This window comes from Petromyzon marinus, chromosome 50, assembly GCF_048934315.1.
Source record: "Petromyzon marinus isolate PM22_M1 ecotype Great Lakes invasive population chromosome 50, UKy_Petmar_22M1.pri1.0, whole genome shotgun sequence".
NCBI classification, from domain to species: Eukaryota; Metazoa; Chordata; class Hyperoartia; order Petromyzontiformes; family Petromyzontidae; genus Petromyzon; species Petromyzon marinus.
Window position 1 is genome coordinate 5,764,346 of NC_133716.1, and position 24,004 is coordinate 5,788,349.

The window sequence follows — 24,004 nt, forward strand, 5'->3', positions numbered from 1 at the left end:
ACCTCCACCACCTCCACCACCTCCATCACCTCAACGATTTCAATGCCCCACCGTAGTTGTCGCCTAGGGGACCCCCCCCCCCCCGATGGCAGCTGTCCCTGTGCGTCTCGAGGTGAACGGCAGCAACCAGCCTGCAGCTGGGGCATTAGCCCGGCTGTAAGGCTGGGACGGCAACAAGCCTCCACAGCCGCATTTCCCCCAGTATATGTACCATCAACATCAGCAGTAACGTCATCATAATCACCATCAGCCATGATCAGTCTACTGCTGGATGAAAGCCTCCCCAAGCCATGAAACAGTGGCCACCAGTCGACATGCATGGATGAACTGCGTCTCGTCACGGTAATGTGGAATGTCCACCACTGGTTCAGTGTCCGCTCGGGACATCCTCCCATCTCAAAACCTAGCTCAGCGCTACCAAACAGTGGACGGACCTGGACTCTATGACAGATTCATGCTGAATGGAACCCATCACGCGGATTTGATGGGGACTCTTGCTGCCGATGAGTCCCAGAGAAGTGAAAACCAACCCAGACGTTTAGCTGATTTGTCGACGGCCGCTGCCAGGAAAACATTGGTCCGGAAGGCCGATAACAGAATGAGGATCTGTATTTATACCGGATGAATCCAGCGGAGCTCTACTTCACAGATGTCCAGTAGTTTTACCCATGTCCGGTGGACTGATGGACTCATGAGTGTCTGACTCGGGCCAGATCAGGAGCAACGGTGGCTAGGAGATGTTAACTACCTCGCGTGGTATACAGGAGGTCGAGGGTTCCATCTCGACCCTAACGCCTGCTGCTGTATATGTGGAGTTTGCAGTGTCTCTCTCTCTCATCATCACGGTGGCTAGGAGATGTTAACTACTCCGCCTGGTATACAGGAGGTCGTGGGTTCGATCCCGACCCTGACGCCTGCTGCTGTTTATTTGGAGTTTGCGTGTCTCTCTCTCATCATCATCACGGTGGCTAGGAGATGTTAACTACCTCGCCTGGTATACAGGAGGTCGTGGATTCCATCCCGACCCTGACACCTGCTGCTGTATATTTGGAGTTTGCAGTGTCTCTCTCATCATCATCATCACGGTGGCTAGGAGATGTTAACTACCTCGCCTGGTGTACAGGAGGTCGTGGGTTCGATCCCGACCCTAACGCCTGCTGCTGTATATTTGGAGTTTGCGTGTCTCTCTCTCATCATCATCACGGTGGCTAGGAGATGTTAACTACCTCGCCTGGTGTACAGGAGGTCGTGGGTTCCATCTCGACCCTGACGCCTGCTGTATATTTTAAGTTCGTGCGTCTCCCCATGGCCGCGTGGATTTTTCACCGGGTCCTCCGATTTTGTCTGCTCTCCATTTCCACGTGATAATCCACTCCCTTGCGCTATCATCTGTGGCCAGGTCTCTTCTCAAAAAGAGCTACGCAGCTCAGTGGGCCTTTACCGGGTAAAATTAAAAGTGATTAATAGATTAACAGACCATTGGGTCCTGGAGAGGTGTAGAGAGTCAGGGATATACCCCAGATCGATTTGGACGAGGGTCATCACAGAAGAGAGACTGGGAGGGAGAGACGTAGGATGGAGAGAGTCACGCCGGACAGCCGTAAAGGAGAGGAGTCACAGAGAGTCGGGCAGAATCGCGGAGAGCTGTCAAGAGTCACGGACGAAAAACCCTGGCAGTGGCAAGCTCCTCACAGCGCTAAGGCCGGCATGTGGCCGTGCATCGACCCAGCGGCAATCGGGATGCAGCCCGCGGGAAGCGCGTGGGACCGCTGATGCTGATGCTGCTGCTGATGATGCTGCTGCTGCTGATGATGCTGCTGCTGATGATGCTGCTGCTGCTGATGATGCTGCTGCTGCTGCTGATGATGATTCTGATGATGGGAGACCGGCACGACGCCGCCGCCGCCGCCGCCGCCGACCAACGCCGCCGCCGCCGCGGCCGCCGCGGCTGCCGCAGCGGCGGCCGAGAGGGCCGCGGGCCGGTGCCTCGCGGACTTCTGGTGGGCGCGCAGGCCGGCGAGCTGCGAGTAGGCGCTCTGGCACACGTGGCACTTGTAGGGGCGCTCGCCCGTGTGCAGGCGCACGTGGTTGCGCAGCGTCGACGACTGGCTGAAGCGGCGGCTGCAGAAGCGGCAGGCGAAGGGCTTGTCCAGCGTGTGGATGCGCATGTGGGAGCGCAGGTTGCTGCGCGAGTTGAATCCGCGGTGGCAGATGACGCAGCGCAGTTTGCTGCCGCCACCGCCGCCGCCGCCACCGCCGAGGTTGCTGCTGTTGCTGCTGCTGCTGAGGCTGAGGCTGCTGCTGCTGCTGCTGGCGCTGCTGCTGCTGATGATGAAGCCACCGCCACCACCGCCGCCTCCGCCGACACCTTGGCAGTCGAGAAGTTGGAGTTCGTCTGTTGGGGTTGGGGGGGGAGGTTCGGGATAGATATGAAGTCACGGGCCGTGTGATGTGAAGTCACGGGTCGTGTGATATTATTGGCAGACGGATTCACATAAACGTGGACGGACAGGCAGACAGTCGGATCAGTCGACAGACTGGTGGATGGATGGAGACACGGACAGAGAGATATAATCGACGGAGGGGGAGATAAATGCGCAAGCAGACAGGGAGACAGACAGATAGACTGACAGGGAGACAGACAGGGAGACAGACAGATAGACTGACAGGGAGACAGACAGGGAGACAGACAGATAGACTGCCAGGGAGACAGACAGGGAGACAGACAGATAGACTGACAGGGAGACAGACAGGGAGACAGACAGGGAGACAGACAGACTGACAGGGAGACAGACAGATAGACTGACAGGGAGACAGACAGGGAGACAGACAGATATACTGACAGGGAGACAGACAGGGAGACAGACAGATAGACTGACAGGGAGACAGACAGGGAGACAGACAGGGAGACAGACAGGGAGACTGACAGGGAGACTGACAGGGAGACAGACAGGGAGACAGACAGAGAGACTGACAGGGAGACAGACAGGGAGACTGACAGGGAGGCAGACAGGGAGACTGACAGAGAGACAGACAGGGAGGCAGACAGAGAGACTGACAGGGAGACAGACAGGGAGACTGACCTGAGAGACTGATAGATGGACAGGCAGACGGATAGACAAACAGAGAGACTGATAGATGGACAGACAGGGAGACAGACAGGGAGACTGATAGATGGACGGACGGAGATACAAACAGACACATTGACAGACGATCATGAATATTCCATTTCTGTTTCTTTGGCTGTCGAGTCAGGAGTGGGAATTGAGCCACGCTCCTCGCCCACGGCACTCATCCATCACCGGTACCCACAGTGCTCTCCGTCAGCTGCCACGCACAGTCACGAGGTGTACACGACTGCTCTGTTGTTGTTGTTGCTGCTGCTGCTGTGGTACGTACGTATGTGTACGTTGAACTTCTTTCGCACCGTATCGTAGCCAACCGTGCTAATCTGAGGTGCGGGGGAAGGACAACGAGACACGTCTCGCCCCCCCCACCACCCTCCGCCGTGGAGGGGGGATTTTCTCACCGAAAAACATCGGGCAGGACCCAGCAGCACGGCGATATTGTTCGACTCTGCCGATGAGGCCCGGAAGGTCGACTCCGGTCGAGGGATTGTGTTTTGCCTTCTCATTCTTCTTCAGTTGCTTAAACAAATGCTCCTACTGGATACGATCGACTCGGGAGATTCCCAACTGCCCTCGGCTGTTTACTCGCCCGGTAACAAAGGTAACCGCTGGCTGTCTGCCGCTCTCGAGAAATCAAATTAATTTGCTTCAGCTTAAAGAATAACAAAACAAAAACAATGTTTGCTTTAATTATAGGCCAGGACGAACCCAAAACTTGAGTTAAATATCTCTGCCCCCACCACCACCACCACCACCACTCACCCACCCCCCACCACCACTCTATAGGAAGATCCAGAGCGGGTGGATGAGCTGGGGTGAGTTTGGCCACGGAGGAAGGCGACAGGGGGTTTGACTTCGGCTTAATGCCACGTGAAAAGTTCTGAGGAAGATGCGAACCCAGAAGAGAGCACGTGGCTCTCCTCTCGTGGCTACACAGTTCGGCTGTGACTTACACGATGTCTCTCTCACATGAGAGTGAAGGTTTGTGAGCTAAAATTATTTTTAAGTTGCAGTTAGGAATGTTATAATTAAATAGGCCACCCACCCCTTAGCACTCACCCTGCCACCGACCCTAACCTTACCCCTAACCCTTACTAGCCAACCAAACACAACAACTACTAACCCTACCACTAACCAACTAGTCACCAGCCCACTCGTACTACTAATCCTACCAATAACCAGCTAGTCAAGCACACACTAACCACCGACACAACCAACCAATCAGCCCAGCCACGAGCACGAGTTCTACCACTGACACTAACCCTAACCAGCGTGTCCCTGCGTGTCTGTGTCTCCGTGTCTGTCTCTGTATCTGTGGCTCTGTGTGTCTGTATCTGTGTCTCTGTGTGTCCGTCTCTTCGTCTGTGCATCTGTTCGCCCATGCGTCCCTATGTCTCTGTAGCTGTGTCTCAGTGCGTCTCTGTAGCTGTGTCTCAGTGCGTCTCCATGCGTGTCCGCAGTGTCCGCGTGTCTCTTATCCGCGTGTCTCCCCCCCCCCCTTGCGTCTCACCGTCTTTGTGCTTCTTGCGTTGTTCGTCTTCGATGCCGGGCACTCCGGGGATGCCCAGGAAGGTGTTGTGCGAGAAACTGTACCACACCAGCAGCTCCTGGTCAGGCGGGATGGGCTGTACATTGAAGAGGAGGAGAAGGTACAGAGAGGGTTACGAATCTATGGAGGTGGTGCGCAGTCATAGACTCGGGCTGCTATAGAGAGTCCTTACACTCACACCGTTACGTGAGCACATGCATCATCTTTTTGTATTTTAGTTTTGTTGTCCTACCCCCCCCCCCCCCACCACCTCGCGCCAGCGATTCGCACGGTTGGCTACGTACGGCGCGCGAAAGAAGTTAAACGTCAATAGGTTGGGCAGTCTCCGACTTACGAACACAATTAGTTCATGTTGCCCGTTCGTAAGTCGAGCGGTTCGTAAGTCGGAATACAGTAAATGTACTGTATTTAAATGCCCCCACACACACACGCACAAGCGCTCACTCCCAGCGCGAGGCTGACTCTTTACATCTCGTGGAGGATCGCTCAGCCGAGCAAAATTGTCCCGCGGTTCAATTTGCAAGTGAGAGTTCGCGTTTTAAGTCATTGGTATATAAAAAAAAGTCAGCGCGATGTTCGTAAGTCGAAGACTGCCTGTACATACACACACTTGCTCTATTGTCTCTCGCACTGGCTACCAGTCAAGTGTCGAGTGGACTATGACATCCTGCTGCTGCTACTTCCGATCTACAAGGCTGTTGAGTGCCTTTGCCCCGCCATATCGACAGGAATTGATGATCAGTGTTGAGTCTCCCAGCGAAGTCCCTGAGATGTTCGTATCGCCTTGTTCTCTAAGGATTCCGAGGTCAAGGCTCTGCATGGGGTTGTTTGCCACCTGTGCACCTCCGAGCCCACGGAACGCCTCGCTAATAAGACAATCGGAGTCGTTAGGTATATTGTTTGGGTCCTGTCTTGAAAATTCACCTCCCTTAAACCGACCTTCGCACCACGACTAGTTCTAGCCGTGTACCCTGTATCTGTGTATTTCCTGGCTTTCCATACACAGTGGTCCATTAGGATCTGCGGAGGAAATTAGCCACTTTACAAATGTGCATTGTTATTCATATTATTGTCAGTTAGGAATGGTCTAATGGTCTGATCGGCTAGCTGTGCGTTCTCGGAGGTTTTGACGTGAGGTTGAAGGTTGATTTTGGTGAACTAAGTCACTCCTGTAAACGAATGCTCATCCTGGTCGCTGTGAATTTCTCAGCTGGTTAAGTAAAGTAAAATTGCAGCTTGAACTTACCTAATCACTCACTCGCCAACTCACTCATACTCACCCATCCACTAATTAATTAACCCACCCAGCTACCCATTCATTCACCCACTCACGCACATACTCGGCCACGAATTCACCAACTCATTCATTCACTCACTCACCCATCCATCCACTAATTAATTTACCCACCCAGCTACCCACTCATTCACCCACTCACTCACGCACATACTCACCCACGAATTCACCCACTCATTAATTCACTCACCCACCTATTCACTAACTCACTCGCCCACTCACCCACCCACTCATTCACTCGCCCACTTATTTTACCCACTCATCCATTCACTCAATCACCCACTCTCATTCACCCAGGTCACCCTTGCAAATGAGACTCATCCTGATCTCTTGATTTTTCACCTGGTTAAACTAAATCAACTTAAAACTTGACAACTGCTGGGTTGCTCCGATGGGTTCATAATGGCCGTGCCAGAGACACTGAGCCAGCACTGATGAAAGCATGGGTTTACATCCAAGTCTTAGCCACCCGACTATCTCAAAAGCGGGTTCTCAAGTTAGCAAATTGATGGGTCCGTGCCCGGTCACCAGTGACCACAAAGACAAAGAGTTCCCCGTATAGCCTTAACAGACTGATGGGGTAAGTGCCGTGAGATAATCGTCACCGTTGTTGGTGGCCGTGAGCGGGAATCGAAATCGGGTCTGCCCTAAATTTAATTTTGAGTGAAAATGAAAATTAAGTTTGATTGGCATATGGCAAACACTTTTTCCGGGGCATGTAACCATTGTGATGAAGAGGTCTATTGAAGAACTTCAACTCCAGCAAACTACAGGCGACCAGCCACGGGTACAATTTCGACCCTTAACCATAATCAACCAGCCAACTGTGTCTTTCTGAGGGTCTATCTATGTCTCTGTGTGTGTCTTTGTCTCTCTGTCGTTATCTCGCTCTACCTTCGCGTATTGTGTGCCTTTATATCTTTCTCTGTTGCTCTGGCTCTGTTTCTATCCCTCTCAGCATCTCTCTTTCTCCGCTCCTCCGTCTCTCTCCATCATCCCTCTACATAATCTCTCTCCATCTCTATCCATCATCTTTCTCCATCTCTCCATCTCTCTCCATCTCTCGCCATCATCTCTCTGAATCTATCTAAATCTCTCTCCATCTATCTCCATCTTTCCATCATATCTCTCCTTCTCTATCTATCTATCTCCATCTATCTATCATCATCTATCTCCATCATCTCTCTCAATTTCTCTCCATCTCTCCATCATCATCTCTCTCCATCATCTCTCTCAATCTCTCTCTATATATCTCCCTCTCTCTCTATCTCTCTCCATCTCTCCATCATCATCTCTTTCCATCATCTCTCTCAATCTCTCTCCATCTCTCTCTATTTCTTTCCATCTCTCAACCATCATCTCTCCATCATCTCTCTCCGTCATCTCTCTCCGTCATCTCTCTCCGTCATCTCTCTCCGTTACCTCTCTCCGTCATCTCTCTCCGTCACCTCTCTCCGTCACCTCTCTCCGTCACTCTCCGCCTCTGCACCCACCTCCAGGGCCTTGTAGTAGATGCTGTTGCCGATCTGCACGACCTCCAGGTTCTGCTCCTGCTCGTTGCGCGCACAGCGGATGTAAGTCATCCAGCTGCGGTGGTTGTCCTGGCTCGCGTCCACAAAGTGACGCACCGTGCCATCCTCGTTGAACACCTGCCGAGGACATCGTCATCATCACCATCATCATTATCACGAGTTATGATGATCCTCATCAACCTGATCATCATCTACCAGTCATGATCATCATAAGCGATCGTCAGCCATGATCCTCATCATCGACGGCCATGATGATGATCATCATCATATGATTTATATTATCATCATCATCAGCCATGATCGTCATCATCAGCCATGGTTATCATCGTGATTGTCAGGCATGATGATGATCGTCATCGGCACTTCATAATCATCATTATCAAACAGCCATGCTTGATCCACTTACCATCGTAATGTCAACATCATCATCAATCAGCCATGCTCGATTCACTGCTGGACGAAGTCCTTCCAAAACCATCGCCATCTCAACATCGTCATCATTTATCCATGCTCGATCCACTGCTGGACGAAGCCCCCCCCCCCCACCCACCCAAGCGATTTCTATTTGGAACAACCTCAGCCAGGTGCGCATCACCCTGTGTCAGAGTAAGTCCCCCGGAAGTTGTCACTGCAGAACTGCTGTCGTAATCGTAATTTACATTTGTAAGGCGCATTTCATCCGCAAATCCCACCAAGCAGGAAATAAACAGAACCTGCAGGGCGAACGGTCAAAACCGGGGGTGGGGGGGGGGGGGGTGGTAAAGGGCCAATTTAAAGAGGTGAGATTTTTAGAGACGGGACCGAACGAGCGTTGCGAGCGTTCGTTCCGGAGTCTGGGAGCTGCGCTGTGCAAACAAAACAAAAAATCACCGATCACCCCAGAAAAATTAGGCTTGACCTCGGAGTACTCAGGATCTGAATCTGTATTTAGACTCGAAGAGGAAATCCGATGAGCTATGAAGCTCTTTTTCACAGATGTCCGGTAGGGGCGGGTCAGAAAGTGACATCAGTAACAACAACAATAAACAGTACAAAAAACACGATAGGAGTGCAAAGTGTAGGAAAGTTAAGCAAATACATTTCTTTATTTTACTTTAACAGTTAAGGCCCACTGAGCTATCAGCTTCTCATTTTTCAGAAGCGACCTGACCACAAATGATAGCTCAACGAAGTGGCTTATATCAACGTGGAAATTTATAGCAGCCAAATAATCAAAATAATCTAAAGACATCTTTCCTAGAAGAAGACGATCCGAAGATCTCGGGGGGGGGCCTCGTTGGAGAGTAAACTTGGAATCAATTCCTGCGATGTTAACTACCTCGCCTGGTATACAGGAGGTCGTGGATTAGATCCCGACCCTGACGCCTGCTGCTGTATATTTGGAGTTTGTCGAAGTCTCTCTCCCCGTGGTCTCGTTTTTGCAGGTCATCCCGTTTTCCCCTCCACACCGAGAAACACGCGTTTAGAGTATTCCGCTGCTATAAATGTCCACACGATGATAAGCGACTTCGTTGGAGCTATCATTCGTGGTCAGGGTCGCTTCTGCAAACAATAGAGCTACATAGCTCAGTAAAGCCTTAACTTGGTTTAAAACAAACTAAGTTTAGTTCATAGTCTATCTCAGCCACCCGTTGCAATGCCCCGGTTCCACGGCTCCATACCTCCCACATGAGGTTGTTGTTCTTGAAGATGTCCACACCGTCCGGGGGAATCATCTTGCCCGTGAAAGGTCCCATTTCGGTCCCCTGCTTGATCCAGGTTCTCGTGTAGATGCCCAGGTCTTCCCCGGGCACGGAGCTTGGTGCCACGGTGAGTTCGGCAGGCAGAGCCAAACTCGACATCTTGTCCAGCTTGGCCAAAGTGGCGACGCCTGCGTGACCGACAACAACAACAACAAACGTCACCACGGCGCTTGTGCCACGCTAGGTGCACTGCAGGTCCTTCCCCCGCACCTCCGATGAGCACGGTTGGCTACGTACGGCGCGAAAGAAGTTCAAGAGACATGCATACTACGTGACCAGACCAGACAGAGATCCCCCCATGCAGCCCCAACGGGCTGTTGAGGCAAGTGCTCTGAGCGAGAAGCACCTGTGAAAGAAGGCTCGGCTTCAGGTCAAAAAGTCTGTAGAGGCTATACCGGTAGGGGGATCTTTGCCTTTGTTATCCCTGCGTGTCCACGTGAGTGTGTCTGCGTATTGATGGTGATGATGACGACGGTGAGGATAATGACGACGATGATGGTGACGATGATTATGTAGATGATAATAATGATGAAGACGACGACAACGATGAAAGTGCAATCGGCGAGTCTCGCTGTCTCGCGGTCTATACACCCTGTACCCCCCCCCCCCCGGCGCGTCACTAACCCTCAATGAAATCGTAATGCGCTTTAATGAGCCGAGACCGTACGATCCACTCTCACGCTCACACGCTCACACTCACACACACAAAGCAAGATCCCCCGTATAGCCTTAGACTGTAGGGGCAAGTGCTGTTAGCGAGCACCTATGAAGGCCGGAACGGTACACGAGGGGATGGGTGGCCAGCACCACGCCAGACCGCCTTTGTCTCCCCAGAGGCGATGCTTACTCCACCGCACCAGGTACTCATTTCAAGCTGAGTCGATCTAAGGGAGGCCCAGGACCGGTTCAGATAGTCGTCACTGGTGTTGGCCGTGAGCGGGAATCGAACCCGGGTCTACCACGTTCATAGTGCAGCGCGCTAACCGCTACACTACCGCTCCCCACACACTCAACTCACAAACACTCACACACACTCACACACTCACACACTCTCACGCACTCTCACACTCTCACTCACACACTCACACACTCGCTCGCAACTCTCGCACGCACGCCGAGCGAGTGAGAACGCGCCGCCCGGGGTAATCGCTTTCCGACCACACGGCTGAGCATTCACAGCAGCACCAGCACCAGCAGCGCTTAAACGACGGCATTTAAATCCCATTTCATACCTCAAACTCTCCGCCCGTCCCCTCCCCCCCAACTCCTCTTGTCCCCCTCCTACCCCAACTTTTTTTTCTTTATTTTTTTTTAAAGCCCACGTTTTGTTACAGAAAAGAGCCCCACGCTCTCTCGTCACGAATTAATGCCTATAAATTCACACGGCCACGCACTCGCGTATTGCTTAGAGGAATGCGACCGCCATTCATCATTCCGGCGGGGGGTGGCGGGGCTTTAAATTATAAATACAAAGATAACCCGCATAGGCTAACACAAGCTGCTGGGGCAAGTGCCCGTTAGCAGGCGGCTATGAACGGCGCACAATGGGGAAGGGGGGGGGTGTGGTGGCGTGGTCAGTATCAAGCCAGGCCGTCTATGTCTCTCTCATAAAAGTCCTGATTTTGTGTTTGTTTTGTAATTATTTAAGGCTGAGTCGACCTACAGCGGGGAGGCCCAGGAGCGGTTCAGACAATCGCCACCGGGCGTTGGCGCGGCACGCGTGCGCGCGTTAGAGGGAAACGCACAAACTCACACGCGGGTTGCAGAACGATTCCCAAGGTGAGTTTGTCTTCGGCGCGGAGCTAGCGGGGTGGAGGTTGTTGTAATGACATCAAAGCTGTCAAACCTGATCAGTGCCCTACTTCATTACAGACCGATTCAGATCTTATTGGTTAACCCGTGCCCCTTATGAATCTCAACATTCATCCTACAAATTCGCATCACAAGGGAGAGAAACACAAACACATTGTTTTGTTATTGCCCGCATGGTAACGGCTGTACGCCGTATGGACCTGAAAACTCAATTTCCCTGTACAAGAATACAGGGGAAACCGTGTGGGTTGACAGGGTATGGGTTCACGGAGTATAGATTGACAGGGTATGGGTTGACAGGGTATGGGTTGACAGGGTATGGGTTGACAAGGTATGGGTTGACAAGGTATGGGTTGACAGGGTATGAGTTGACAGGGTATGGGTTGACAGGGTATGGGTTGATAGGGCATGGGTTGACAGGGTATGGGCTGACAGGGTATGGGTTAACGTGGTATGGGTTGACAGGGTATGGGTTGACGGGGTATGGGTTGACAGGGTATGGGTTGACAGGGTATGGGTTGACAAGGTATGGGTTGACAGGGTATGGGTTGACAAGGTATGGGTTGACAAGGTATGGGTTGACGGGGTATGGGTTCACGGAGTATGGGTTGACGGGGTATGGGTTGACAAGGTATGGGTTGTCAGGGCATGGGTTGACAGGGCATGGGTTGACAGGGTATGGGTTGACAGGGTATAGGTTGACAGGGTATGGGTTGACGGGGTATGGGTTGACGGGGTATGGGTTGATAGGGTATGGGTTGACAGGGTATGGGTTGACAGTGTATGGGTTGATAGGGTATGGGTTGACAGGGTATGTTTTGACAGGGTATGGGTTGATAGGGTATGGGTTGACAAGGTATGGGTTGACAGGGTATGGGTTGATAGGGTATGGGTTGACAGGGCATGGGTTGACAGGGTATGGGTTGACAGGGCATGGGTTGACAGGGTATGGGTTGACAGGGTATGGGTTGACAGGGTATGGGTTGACAGGGTATGGGTTGATAGGGTATGGGTTGACAGGGTATGGGTTGATAGGGTATGGGTTGATAGGGTATGGGTTGACAGGGTATGGGTTGACAGGGTATGGGTTGATAGGGTATGGGTTGACAGGTTATGGGTTGACAGGGTATGAGTTGATAGGGTATGAGTTGATAGGGTATGAGTTGACAGGGTATGGGTTGACAGGGTATGGGTTGACAGGGTATGAGTTGACAGGGTATGGGTTGACAGGGTATGGGTTGATAGGGTATGGGTTGCCAGCTATAATAATGAGCAGCTACGGAAACTGACGACGAGCAACCCTCTGGTCAAAGAACTCGCTCTGCACACATTTGCAAATCACACGCGGAATCCCACACGGGCTCCTTGTAGCTCTGCTCTGTTGTATTTATTGCCTATTGTTTATTACGTATTGTTTATTGTCTATTGTTTATTATGTATTGTTTATTATCTTATGTTAATTGTCTCCACGTTTTTTGGGGCGGGGGGCGGGGAGCGGCGCAATAATGCGTCCGGTTTTACTGGAGGGCGAGTCGCTAATAAGATACGAATGATGACGACGAGGTGAAATAGTTAGAGAGTCAAAGAGATAACACGCGAGATGAGAGGAGAGATGAAAGTGATCGTGCCCCCTCGTGATTGGAGAAGCGACCCGGCCATGTTCAAGCTACTGCTGGATGAACGCCACTGCGGGTTTCGATCCGTCCCCTCGACGTGATACCAAGTGCTGTTGCTGGGAGTGCTGTTGCTGGGAGTGCTGTTGCTGGGAGTGCTGTTGCTGGGTGCTCTGGCTGTTGCTGGGTGTGCTGTTGCTGGGAGTGATGTTGCTGGGAGTGCTGTTGCTGGGAGTGCTGTTGCTGGGTGCTCTGGCTGTTGCTGGGTGTGCTGTTGCTGGGAGTGATGTTGCTGGGAGTGCTGTTGCTGGGAGTGCTGTTGCTGGGAGTGCTGTTGCTGGGAGTGATGTTGCTGGGAGTGCTGTTGCTGGGAGTGCTGTTGCTGGGTGTGCTGTTGCTGGGAGTGCTGTTGCTGGGTGCTCTGGCTGTTGCTGGGTGTGCTGTTTCTTGGAGTGCTGTTGCTGGGAGTGCTGTTGCTGGGAGTGATGTTGCTGGGAGTGATGTTGCTGGGAGTGCTGTTGCTGGGTGTGCTGTTGCTGGGAGTGATGTTGCTGGGAGTGCTGTTGCTGGGAGTGCTGGCTATTGCTGACTGCTCTAGCTGTTCCTCGCTCTCGCTACTTTTCCCACGGACTGCTGCTGATACGCCTGCCACACCGCGTTACGGCAAAAAAATAAAACCCCCGCCAAGTATGTGTGTGAGTGCGTACGTGACGGTGTGTGTGCAAGTGTGTGTGTGTGTGTGCACGCCTTCACACACACACACACACACGCAAGTGACCGTGTGTGTGCGTCAGTGTGTGAGAGCGTGGCGAGCGCGTTCGAATGAGCGTGCGACTCAGTGCGTGCGTGCGAGCGAGCGAGCGAGTGAGGAGCGGTGGTGCGGCGGTTAGCGCGCTGCGCTACGAACCCGGCGACCCGAACCCGTTCCCCGCTCACGGCCACCAACACCGGTGACGATTATCTGAACCGGTCCTCGGTGATGCATAAACATCGCCGCTGGGGAGACAAAGGCGGCCGGGCGTGGTTCTGGCCACCCACCCCCTTCGTGTGTCGTGCCCGCCTTCAAAGGTGCCACTCGCAAACAGCACTTGCCCCAACAGTCTGTAAAAGGCTACACGGGGGATCTTTGTATTCGTCTTTGGAGTGCGGAGAGATAGATGGCAAGCGGCCTGGGGAGGCCTTCATCCAGCAGTGGATTGGCCATGGCTGATGATGATTATGATCAATTGATTTAAAAATAAGAGCTCTCAACCGGTTAAACACGGGACAATTTTATTGACATTACGCCTATATGATGAATAATGGTTGAAATATAAAGTGCGGCATGATACAATCGACTTTACACCTCTATCAACATTGGTTAATTAAAGTATAGTAGACACACGCAATGAACATCTCATCGATGAAGATGAACAGCCAAACGGTATTGTCTCACGCAGACAAAGGTCCCCCGCGTAGCCTTTCACAGACTTTGGGGCAAGTGCTGTAGGCGAGCGGCACCTATGAACGGCACACGAGAGAGTGGATGGTGTGTCCAACACCGCGCCCGGTAGTTGTCTCCCCAGTGGCGATGTTTAGTACACACCCTGCACCACGTACTCATTTGAGGCTGAGTCGATCTAGGGGAGGCCCGGGACCCGGTTCAGAGACTCGCCACTGGTGCTGGCCGTCAGCAGGAATCGAACTCGGGTCGCCGGGTTCGGAGCGCAGCGCGCTAACCGCTACACCACCGCTCCCCATATCTATATAAAAACACATACACCTATATATATACATACATGTGTGTGCGTATAAATTGTGTACACGTACAATATATCATGTTGACAAATATAGTTATATTTGTGAATAAGCGTCTATGTATATATAATATAGTTATGCGTGCATAATATATACCGAGGATGTTGGATGTAATGTTTGTTATATGTACGTATATACACATACTAACACACGCTTTATTCACACACAAAAGCTAAATGTCCCCCGTGTAGGCGTACACACTGTTGGGGCAAGTGCCGTTAGCGAGCACCATCCATGCCCGGCCGCCTTTGTCTCCCTGCACCAGGTGCTCATTTAAATCTCGGGCTGCCTGCTTCATAGCGCGATGCGCTAACTACTGCGCCACCGCTCCCCACACGCACCTCCAATTAGCACGCCTGGCTACGTACGGTGCGAAAGAAGTTCAACATACATAGGCATATACTATATCTGGCAATATATGAATACGAAGACGTATGTAAATGGTGCTTTTTTATCAGATTGTTGTTTTCTAATAAGCTGATTGTATTAGAATTTAAAGCAAATAGAAATATATCTAGAAAATCCATTGCGTTACACATTTTAATGTGTATCACGCAAAGATTATAAAACATCAACACATGTTCAACACGTGGGCTTTCGCGACCAATATTATCAATAATATAGGTTTTTTTGGGTTAGATCGCGTCAATATATAAATGTGTCGTTAAACCCGCCACCACCCGACACAGCCAACTAGTGAGGTTTGTCACGTAAACAGAACGTGGCCAATTCGTCACTAGTACAGCACACCGGTGTGTTGGAGAGCCAAGCCACAACATTTACAATCTGAGTACGACGTTTCGCCAGTAATTACAACTAGCTTCATCAGGCGGACAGCCAGATTTGTGGAGAAGTCCACCTGTTTCGTTCCACCTGTTTCGTTTCGTTAAATATACTTACACACATGTACACATGTGTGTAAGTATATTTGATTCCACTAAACGCATTTTAGCGAAAAAGTAAAACGGCTCAGACTCCAACATACTGTACAGGCCCATTCGACTCCCATCTAGTTTAACGAAGTGAACATTATTATTCAGTTTGCGAGCACCTATTAACACAAATTGTTCGCGGATGTGCAGCTGTGTATCTCTCCGTTGTTTCCTGGTCGCAATCGGATGTTGTTCAGCCGCGATGTCCGACGTTTTGCTGCCAGCAGGTGCAGCGCACAACGTCGGATATATTAGGGAAAACGCATCGCTTTACACACGTGTGTGTGTGTGTGTGAACCAGACGATCCGAGTTTGTTTCCTGCTCACGGCCAACACCAGTGACGATTATCTGAACCGGTCCTGGGTAGACTCAGTAACTGATTTCGATCTGTAAACATCGCCACCACGGGAGACAAAGGTGGCTGTGCGTGGTGATAGCCACCCACCACCTCGTGTACCGCGCCGGCCCTAATAGGTGTTCGGTAACATCACTTGCCCCACGCGTATGTGAAGGCTATACGGGGGGGATCCTTTTTCTTTGTAAGATCGTGAGAGGCGGTGCCCGTTAGGGGATGCCTTAATCCAGCAGTGGATTGAATATGGTGGTGATGATGATGTAGTGAAACGGGTGTAACAAGTTTAGCGATTGCCCCGAGTTTTAATTGAAAATCCATTCATATGAATGTTCGCGAGCACCTATTACATACAGCATGTGCGTACACAATGTATACAGCCATCATCTCTCGTTATTTGGCCAACCAATATACATAATTTCGCGAGCACGTAACTTATAAATTAGGGATCGAATTGGATATCCGTTACTTTAAATTCGCTTTAACAATTTTACGATTTTTGAATCTCTAAATAACAATTTTGATTTTATATACATATACTGTATCGTTTTCTGCGGATTATATGACGCTCTAGAAAGTAACTGCAGTGTTAGCGAGCATCGATTGAGCTATATATACATAGTTTGTACGTGCATGCGCGTACATGAAATGCACACGCATATATAAAACCAATCACACCACGTTGAGAGGAGGTGGATAAATTAAGCTACAGAAGCGGGGGACTGCTGTTATGATCAGGCCTTCATCCAGCAATAGATCGATAAAGGACCGATGAATTACATTATATATACACAGACAAAATACAAAGTTCCCCCGTAAAACCTTAACAGACTGTTGGGGCAAGTGCTGTATGCGAATAGCACCTATGAAAGCTGGCACGGTACACGAGGGGGTGGCTGGACAGCTCCACGGGCCGGCCGCCTTTGTCTCTCCCAGCGCCGATGTTTACGCACCGCGCCAGGCGCTCCCACACGCGACGCGCGAGGGCTCTTTGACCACACTGCACCGCGCACCGATTCGGTGCATCGTCGGTGCAGACGGGGGAGTGGACGCTGATCAAAGAAGAAGAACACAACTTTGGATCTTACTACCGTGTCGACCCCCCCCCCCGTCGACAGGTGGGGGGGGGGGGCGGTGAGTGATCACCCATCCCAGCCCTAATGTCCTGCTTAGCTTGGTGGTAAAATCGTGTGATCACAGAAAGTGTGGACGCGGTGGAGAAAGGGTACGAGAAGCTATGGCGATGAGATGTGCACGATTTGTATTGAATCTGACCCAACCCCATCCCCCCTCCCATCCTCCTCCTACCCCCTCCCCCCTTCTCACCCCACTTGCCCCCCCCCCCCTCTCCACCTTCTACAAACACTGCCCCTTCATCCGTGCCTCACGGTCAATGAGTATTGGACGAAGCGTGCAGAGTGCCCCAATTAGCGCTATTGTGCCACTTAATTTGTTACTTTTCATGGTTGGAAGTTGGGGATGGGTGGAGAATCGGGGCCTTGGATGAGGGTGGTGGGGTGGGAGGTGGCTCAGTGTTGGAGGGGAAGAACTCTCCGTGGGGGGGCGAATGGTTACTGGATTTGTGTAAAGTCGAATCTTGGGGGGTTTTTTTCATTGCGCTTAGGATTTTTTTTGTGTTAAATCAAAAGTGCGTTTGTTGTTTTAAAGTCAAAGCGAATGGAACCAACGGTGATGAATCAATCGACGCCATTTGTATAAATATGCATCACTACCACTACTGCCAGAGGAAGAAAATGATCATCATCATCGGCATCATCATCGCCATCAGCATCATCACCATCATCGCCATCAGCATCATCATCAACTTTAGTTTTTTGATCCTACTTCATCACACTGCTCATTGTGGGTTGGTGAAGCGTAGGGAGGGGGGGCAGGTGGTAGTTTGCCCAGGACGGGTTCAGATAAATGTGGATATCACTCGCCACTGATGTTAGCCCTGGCTCGGGAATGGAACTCAAGTTGCCGCCGTCAATGCAGTATAAAAATGCAGTATATAGTGTACATACCCGTCGATGTGAAATTCAAATATACGTATATATGTAAGTAAAATAAAAGTTATTTCCGCTCAGTCGACTGATCAGGCCACGTTCTGATCGTTAAAACTCGACAGATGTGATGACATAACGCGTATTAAAGTGGGAACGTGTCAAACACGTGACGGCAGGACCCTCTTAATGAGAGTCGTGAGACTCCGTTAAGCTTTTTCTGGGTACGTACAAAGCATAGGTGCAATGAAGCTGCTGACGATGTAATAGAGGACACGCTGCTTTTGCTCTTTATGTTAGTTGAACACGTGTTTAAATGTGAATCTTTTTTTTTAACGAAACATGCCGATGCTGATGTTGTTACAATCCACAGCGTCTGCGGAAAGCAACGTCTGGAACGGATTACGTTCACGTTGTGATTTTTAGTCTGATATAAAAAAATATATATATAAATGTACATACATTTCCCCGGCCACCGTTTTCATTCAATTGCTACCTTTTTCCGGGACCGTGCATTAAAAAAAATGTTGGAAACAGGAATGGACCAAAGTGAAATGGCGGAAGCGGAGCGAGTTCGCTCCACGTTCGGCGAAGGAACTCGTGGCGAGTCGACCCGTGGTGGACTCGTTACGAGAGGTCGCGTTGAATGCCACCGCGAGCCTTCAATTCCCACTCAGTAACTTGACAGAGGAGGAATACGACGATGGCGATGGAGATGACGATGGCGGTGAGACGCAGACGAGTGCTATGGACATCGGTTCACAAGTTCATGGGAAACGACGGATAGAATTTGACAGCAACGACTTTGACATCGAAGTCAAATCATTCAATGAAAAAATAAGAAAATCTCAGCGAATTATTTGTCTTCTTCTTCTTCATATTATTGTATGCGTGGCTGTATGAAATGTATCGATCTTCATTGCTCAAATATAAAAGCGGCTTCCACATTCGTGGTACGAATCTTAAAATGTTTCGCCCGGCTACAGATGTTGTTCTATGGTTGTTGTTGCTGGTGGTAATGTTAGTGCTGATGATGGTGGTGGTGGTGATATTGATGTTGCTCGTGGTGGCCAAATTGCCACAACTATCGCTGCTGACAATGTAGTGTCGCAGCGTTTTTCCACAAAGTCATCATCGTCATCATGACAGAGAACATCGTCACAGACTCACAAAGACACGCACGCACTCATCTCACCTCCAGAGACACACACAGACAAAAAGATCCCCCCGTATAGCCTTAGCAGACTGTTGGGGCAAGTGCAAGACAAAGACACAGATCCCCCGTATAGCCTTAGCAGACTGTTGGGGCAAGTGCAATACAAAGACACAGATCCCCCGTATAGCCTTAGCAGACTGTTGGGGCAAGTGCAAGACAAAGACACAGAACCCCCGTATAGCCTTAGCAGATTGTTGTGGCAAGTGCAAGACAAAGACACAGATTCCCCATATAGCCTTAGAAGACTGTTGGGGCAAGTGCGAGACAAAGACACAGATCCCCCGTATAGCTTTAGCAGACTGTTGGGGCAAGTGCAAGACAAAGACACAGATCCCCCGTATAGCCTTAGCAGACTGTTGGGGCAAGTGCAAGACAAAGACACAGATGCCCCGTATAGCCTTAGCAGACTGTTGGGGCAAGTGCAAGACAAAGACACAGATCCCCCGTATAGCCTTAGCAGACTGTTGGGGCAAGTGCTGTTAACGAGCATCTATGAAGGCCGGGACGCCACACGAGGGGGTGGGTGGCCAACACCACGCCCGGCCGCCTTTGTCTCCCCAGTAGTGATATTTTACACACCGCACCAGGTACTCATTTGAGGCTGAGTCGACCTAGTCGAGGCCCAGGACCGGTTCAGACAATCGTCACTGGTGTTGGCCGTGAGCGGGAATTGAACTCGGGTCACCGGGTTCGTAGTGCAACGCGCTAACCGTTACGCTACCCCTCCATGAGTTGAGACACACACGGACGCACGCAAAACACACGTAACAACAACACCCGCCATTCGCCACTAAGTGTCGGTAACGTCACCACGGCGCTTGTGCCAGGCTAGGTGCAGCGTTAAGGCCACGTGAAGCCGGTCGAACGCCCCCCCTGGCAAGGAGGTCGCCGGGACAGACCCAGCACGTGCCACGAGGTCGACTGCGGTGCCCACACCCCACCCACCTTCTGCGCCACATACACAGCAACGGGACACGCTCATCACCCCTCACTCACCTCCGGAGAAGCTAAACGGAGGGACCACGCCGGAGACCATCGCATCGCCGATGCCGCGCGCCGCCTTGAATGCTCCGCTGGCTCTCTCGCTGGCGCCTCCGATGCCGCCGCCGCCGCCGCCGATGTCTCTCTGCTCGTTGAGAGCGCTGCGCCAGCGGCCGTAAAGGAAACTGTGAAGTATGTCCGACGTGATGATCTCGGCCAGGGACGAGAGGCCGGACGGCTTGAGCGAGAGGCTTGGCCTGAACGCCTGAAGTTCGCTCGCCACGGCCTGAGCGGCGAACAGAATGTGGGTGGTGCTGGCGAATGCCGACATGGCTTTGCCTGGTGTGGTGGGGGGGGGGTGTCTGAAACGAACTCAAATTCGCAGGAGGTCCCACGGATATATATAAAAATGTATTCTTTCCAAGGAGGTCAGTGGGTGGGAGGAGATGTAATTATTTGAGTTGAAGAATTTTTTTTTGGTGTGTGTGTGTGTTTGTTTTAACGTTTGCGCAGTGGCGTGCGTGTCTCTGACTGTGTCTATATCTATGCACGTTTGTAACTGCGTTGCGTGTCTGTGTAGGTGCTCGCTAACAGCACTTGCCCCAAAAGTCTGTTAAAGCTTTACGCGGCGGGACGAGGAGTGGTGGTCTGTGTCGTTCTGAGTATCTTCCCGGCTGTGTGCTTATGTCTGACTGTGTCTTTTTCTGAGCGTTTGACGCTCTGTATCTTTCTTGGTGTGTCTGTCTGTCTGTATACCCGCCCTGTCTGTAAGTCGGTGTGCCTGTCCGTATTTCTCTGTGAGTGTCTCTTTACGTGTGACTGTCTCTTTTGTCTCGGTCCTGTCTGTCTCTCTGTCTCCTTTTGCTTATCCGTCTGTTTGTCTATCTCCGTGTCGTATGCGCCTTTATATATATCTGTGTGTGTGTCTATTTATCGTCCCGCGGTAGCGGCGGGGGGTGATCCCTGTGTCTGTCTGTGTGTCTGTCTGTGTGTCTGTGTGTCTGTGTGTGTGTCTGTGAGTCTGTCTGTGTGTCTGTGAGTCTGTCTGTGTGTCTGTGTCTGTGAGTCTGTCTGTGTGTGTGTCTGTGTGTCTGTGTTTGTGTGTCTGTGAGTCTGTCTACTTATTGTGGGGGAGTGGGGGGAGAGAAGGGGAGCGCACGTGGGGGGGGGGGTCTGCACAGCGCTCGTTCCCCGCAGTGTCGAGTAAGTTGGGGCCCCCCTCTCTCTCTCGATGCAGTTATCATGAGTGGCACAACACGCACCCGGCCTTATAAAGGACTGCCCGCTGACGCCCCCCCCACCCCTCCTCACCCCCCCCCCCCCCCACAGCCCCACAGTATTAATAATGGACCCGTTGAAGATCATTGGCGCGGTCTACAAGGCCCATTAATGTCACTCAATCTGTGCAAGCGTGTGTGGTGGGTGGGGGGTGGGTGGGTGGGGGGATAGGTGGGGGGGGGGGAGGCGGGGCTGATGTGCTTGGTGGTGAGAGTGGGGTGGTGCCGGTGATGGTTGGGGTAAGTGGAGGAGGTGGTGGAGAGGGAGAGAGGTCCTGGAGGGAGGGGTGCGGTGTGGCTTGGAGGCGATGCATTCGCTGGAAGGAAGCAGAGCGCAGAGCCTCCTGTTCGGGGTGTTTGGAAGAAGAAGCGAGAGAGAGATGGTGGGGGTGGGGACAACGAGTGAGGGATGGATGGAGTAGAGTGGTGGTAGAGCTGCTGCTGCTGCTGCTACTCGTTGGGGTTAAGCGCGGAGTTTGGTAGAAGGAGGGAGCTGGGAGAGGATGGCGGGGTGACTTTGTGGGGTCCGTTGGGTTGAGGGTTTGGGGCAGAGGCGTAGTCTGTCGAGTGTGCAGGCGGTGCAATGGCGTCAGGGACCACGGGGGCCGCACGGGACCACCAAATTAATTCCATGCACCAGGGCCCGTGCCAAGCACGCCACTGGCTCGTATCGCTTAAGGTGAATAGGAGTTGGAGGTGTAGGACAGAGGGTTTGGTGGGGTTGGTGGGGTCCACAATGATGGGGCGGAGAGTGGCAAGGAAGCAAGGGGAGGAGGTTCGCGTTGGTGAAGAGGAAAGTGATGGGTGGGGGTTGTGGTTTTTTTTTTGGGGGGGAGAGCAGGAGGCGTGAGCGAGAGGAGAGAGACCCCCGGCTCCAACACAAAGGCGCATTGGCTCACGCATCATTTACACACGATTAACCGCCTCCACCTCCCTCCCTTCCTCCCTCCCTCCCCCTCCTCCTTACCCATGCTCATCATCCTCCTCCCTCCTCCATGCACCAACTTTTATGCCTCTCCTCCGCCGTTTGAGCAGCGAGATTCCTTCTCGAAACATTGCGGTTGCAACGTGGGGCTCCTGGAAAACTGGAGCGAGTTGTGTGTGCTTGTGCTCTGTGTGCTTTGTGCTGTGTGTGTGTGCTGTGTGTGTGCTGTGTGTGTGGGGAGCGGTGGCGCAGCGGTTAGGGCACCTCGATACAAACCTGGCGGCCACGAATTTAATTATCGCTCACACGGTGACCGAAACCAGTTCAAGAACTCCTCCAGGTGGACTCAGCCTCTAAATGTGTATATGGTGCGTAACAACAACATATATCACTGGGGAGACAAAGGCGGTCGTGCGGCGTGTGTGTTGCAGGCCTTGTGAGCCGTGTCGGCCTTGATAGGTGCTCGCTAACAGCTCTTGCCCCAAGATTTTAGGTGTCTTTAATGGACATATTTGGCTTTGTGTACGTGTGTGTGTACGTGTGTGTGTGTACGTGTGTGTGTACTTGTGTGTGTGTGGGAGCGGTAGTGGAGTGGTTAGCGCGCTGCGCTACAAACCCGTCGACCCCAGTTCGATTCCCGCTCACGGCCAGCACCAGCGACGATTATCTGAACCCGTCCTGGGCCTCCTCTAGGTCGATTCGGCCTCAAATGAGTAACTGGTGCGGTGTCTAAACATCGCCAGAGGACGGCCGGGCGTGGTGCTGGCCACCCACCCCCTCGTGTGCCGTGGCGGCCTACATAGGTGCTCGCTAACAGCACTTGCCCTGACAGTCTGTTAAGGATATACGGGGGATCTTTGTCTATGTGTGTGGGTGGTAGTTTAGCGGTGAGCGCGCTGCGCTACGAACCCGTCGTCCCGAGTTCGATTCCCGCTCACGGCCACCGTGAACACCGGCGACGATTATCTGAACCGGTCCCTGGCCTCACGTCAAATCAGGAGCCGGTGCGATGTTGTTAAACGTCGCCACTGGGGAGACAAAGGCGGTCGGGCGTGGTGCTGACCACCCACCCCCTCGTGTGCCGTGCCGGCCTTCATAGGTGCTCGCTAACGGCACTTGCCCCAACAGTCTGCTAAGGCTATACGGGGGTTCTTTGTGTGATTAGCTTTAATTCATAACAGCGAATGTACGTGTATGTGTATGCATGTGCGGATATACACATCAGCGTATACACATATGCACTTATCGTTATCATCAACCATGATCAATCCACTGCTGGATGAACACATAAATATACTCTTTACATATAGATGGGGTACCCCCCCCCCCCCCCCCAACCAGCTGAGCAAACCGATGAGACCTGGAATGTCGAATCCGGAAAAGTGAACAAGCTGATGGACTAAGGTCAGTTATTTATTCATTGTATATCGTATACAAATACATTGATCGTATATGACGTGACTTGGAATGTATCACATACGTGCATACCTACACACACATATATAGACCAATGCATAGATATATATACAAAGGTACAAACAGACAAAGGTCCCCCGTGTAGCAGTATAAATTGTTGGGCAAAGTGCTATTTAGCGAGCACCTGTGGAGGTCGGCACGGCACACGAGGGGGTGGATGGCCAGCACCACGCCCGGCCGCCTTTGTCTCCCCAGTGCTGGCGATGTTTACTTCACCGCACCGCACCAAGGGGAAATTCCCAGGACCGGGTTCAACAAATCATCAGCGTGGTGAAGTATGCTCAACCAACCCCCATGGCCGACAGAGGAAGGGAGGGGGGGGGGGCCTTCATCCAGCAGTGGATCGATGACGGCTTCTAAATTATTATGTA

At 51.8% G+C, this 24,004-nt stretch overlaps 1 protein-coding gene across 1 annotated transcript; it reads right to left on the reverse strand.

Annotated features, from left to right (window-relative positions):
* Position 1: 1 nt before the first annotated feature.
* PRDM12 (PR/SET domain 12) lies at positions 2-21,213 on the reverse strand. Its single transcript, XM_032972956.2, has 5 exons — positions 19,971-21,213; positions 9,165-9,373; positions 7,465-7,620; positions 4,639-4,753; positions 2-2,395 (listed from the first exon to the last, which is right to left on the reverse strand). The coding sequence occupies exons 1-5, from the start codon at positions 20,284-20,286 to the stop codon at positions 1,689-1,691; spliced, it is 1,503 nt and encodes a 500-aa protein (XP_032828847.2). The 5' UTR covers positions 20,287-21,213; the 3' UTR covers positions 2-1,688.
* Between the last annotated feature and the right edge of the window lie 2,791 nt (positions 21,214-24,004).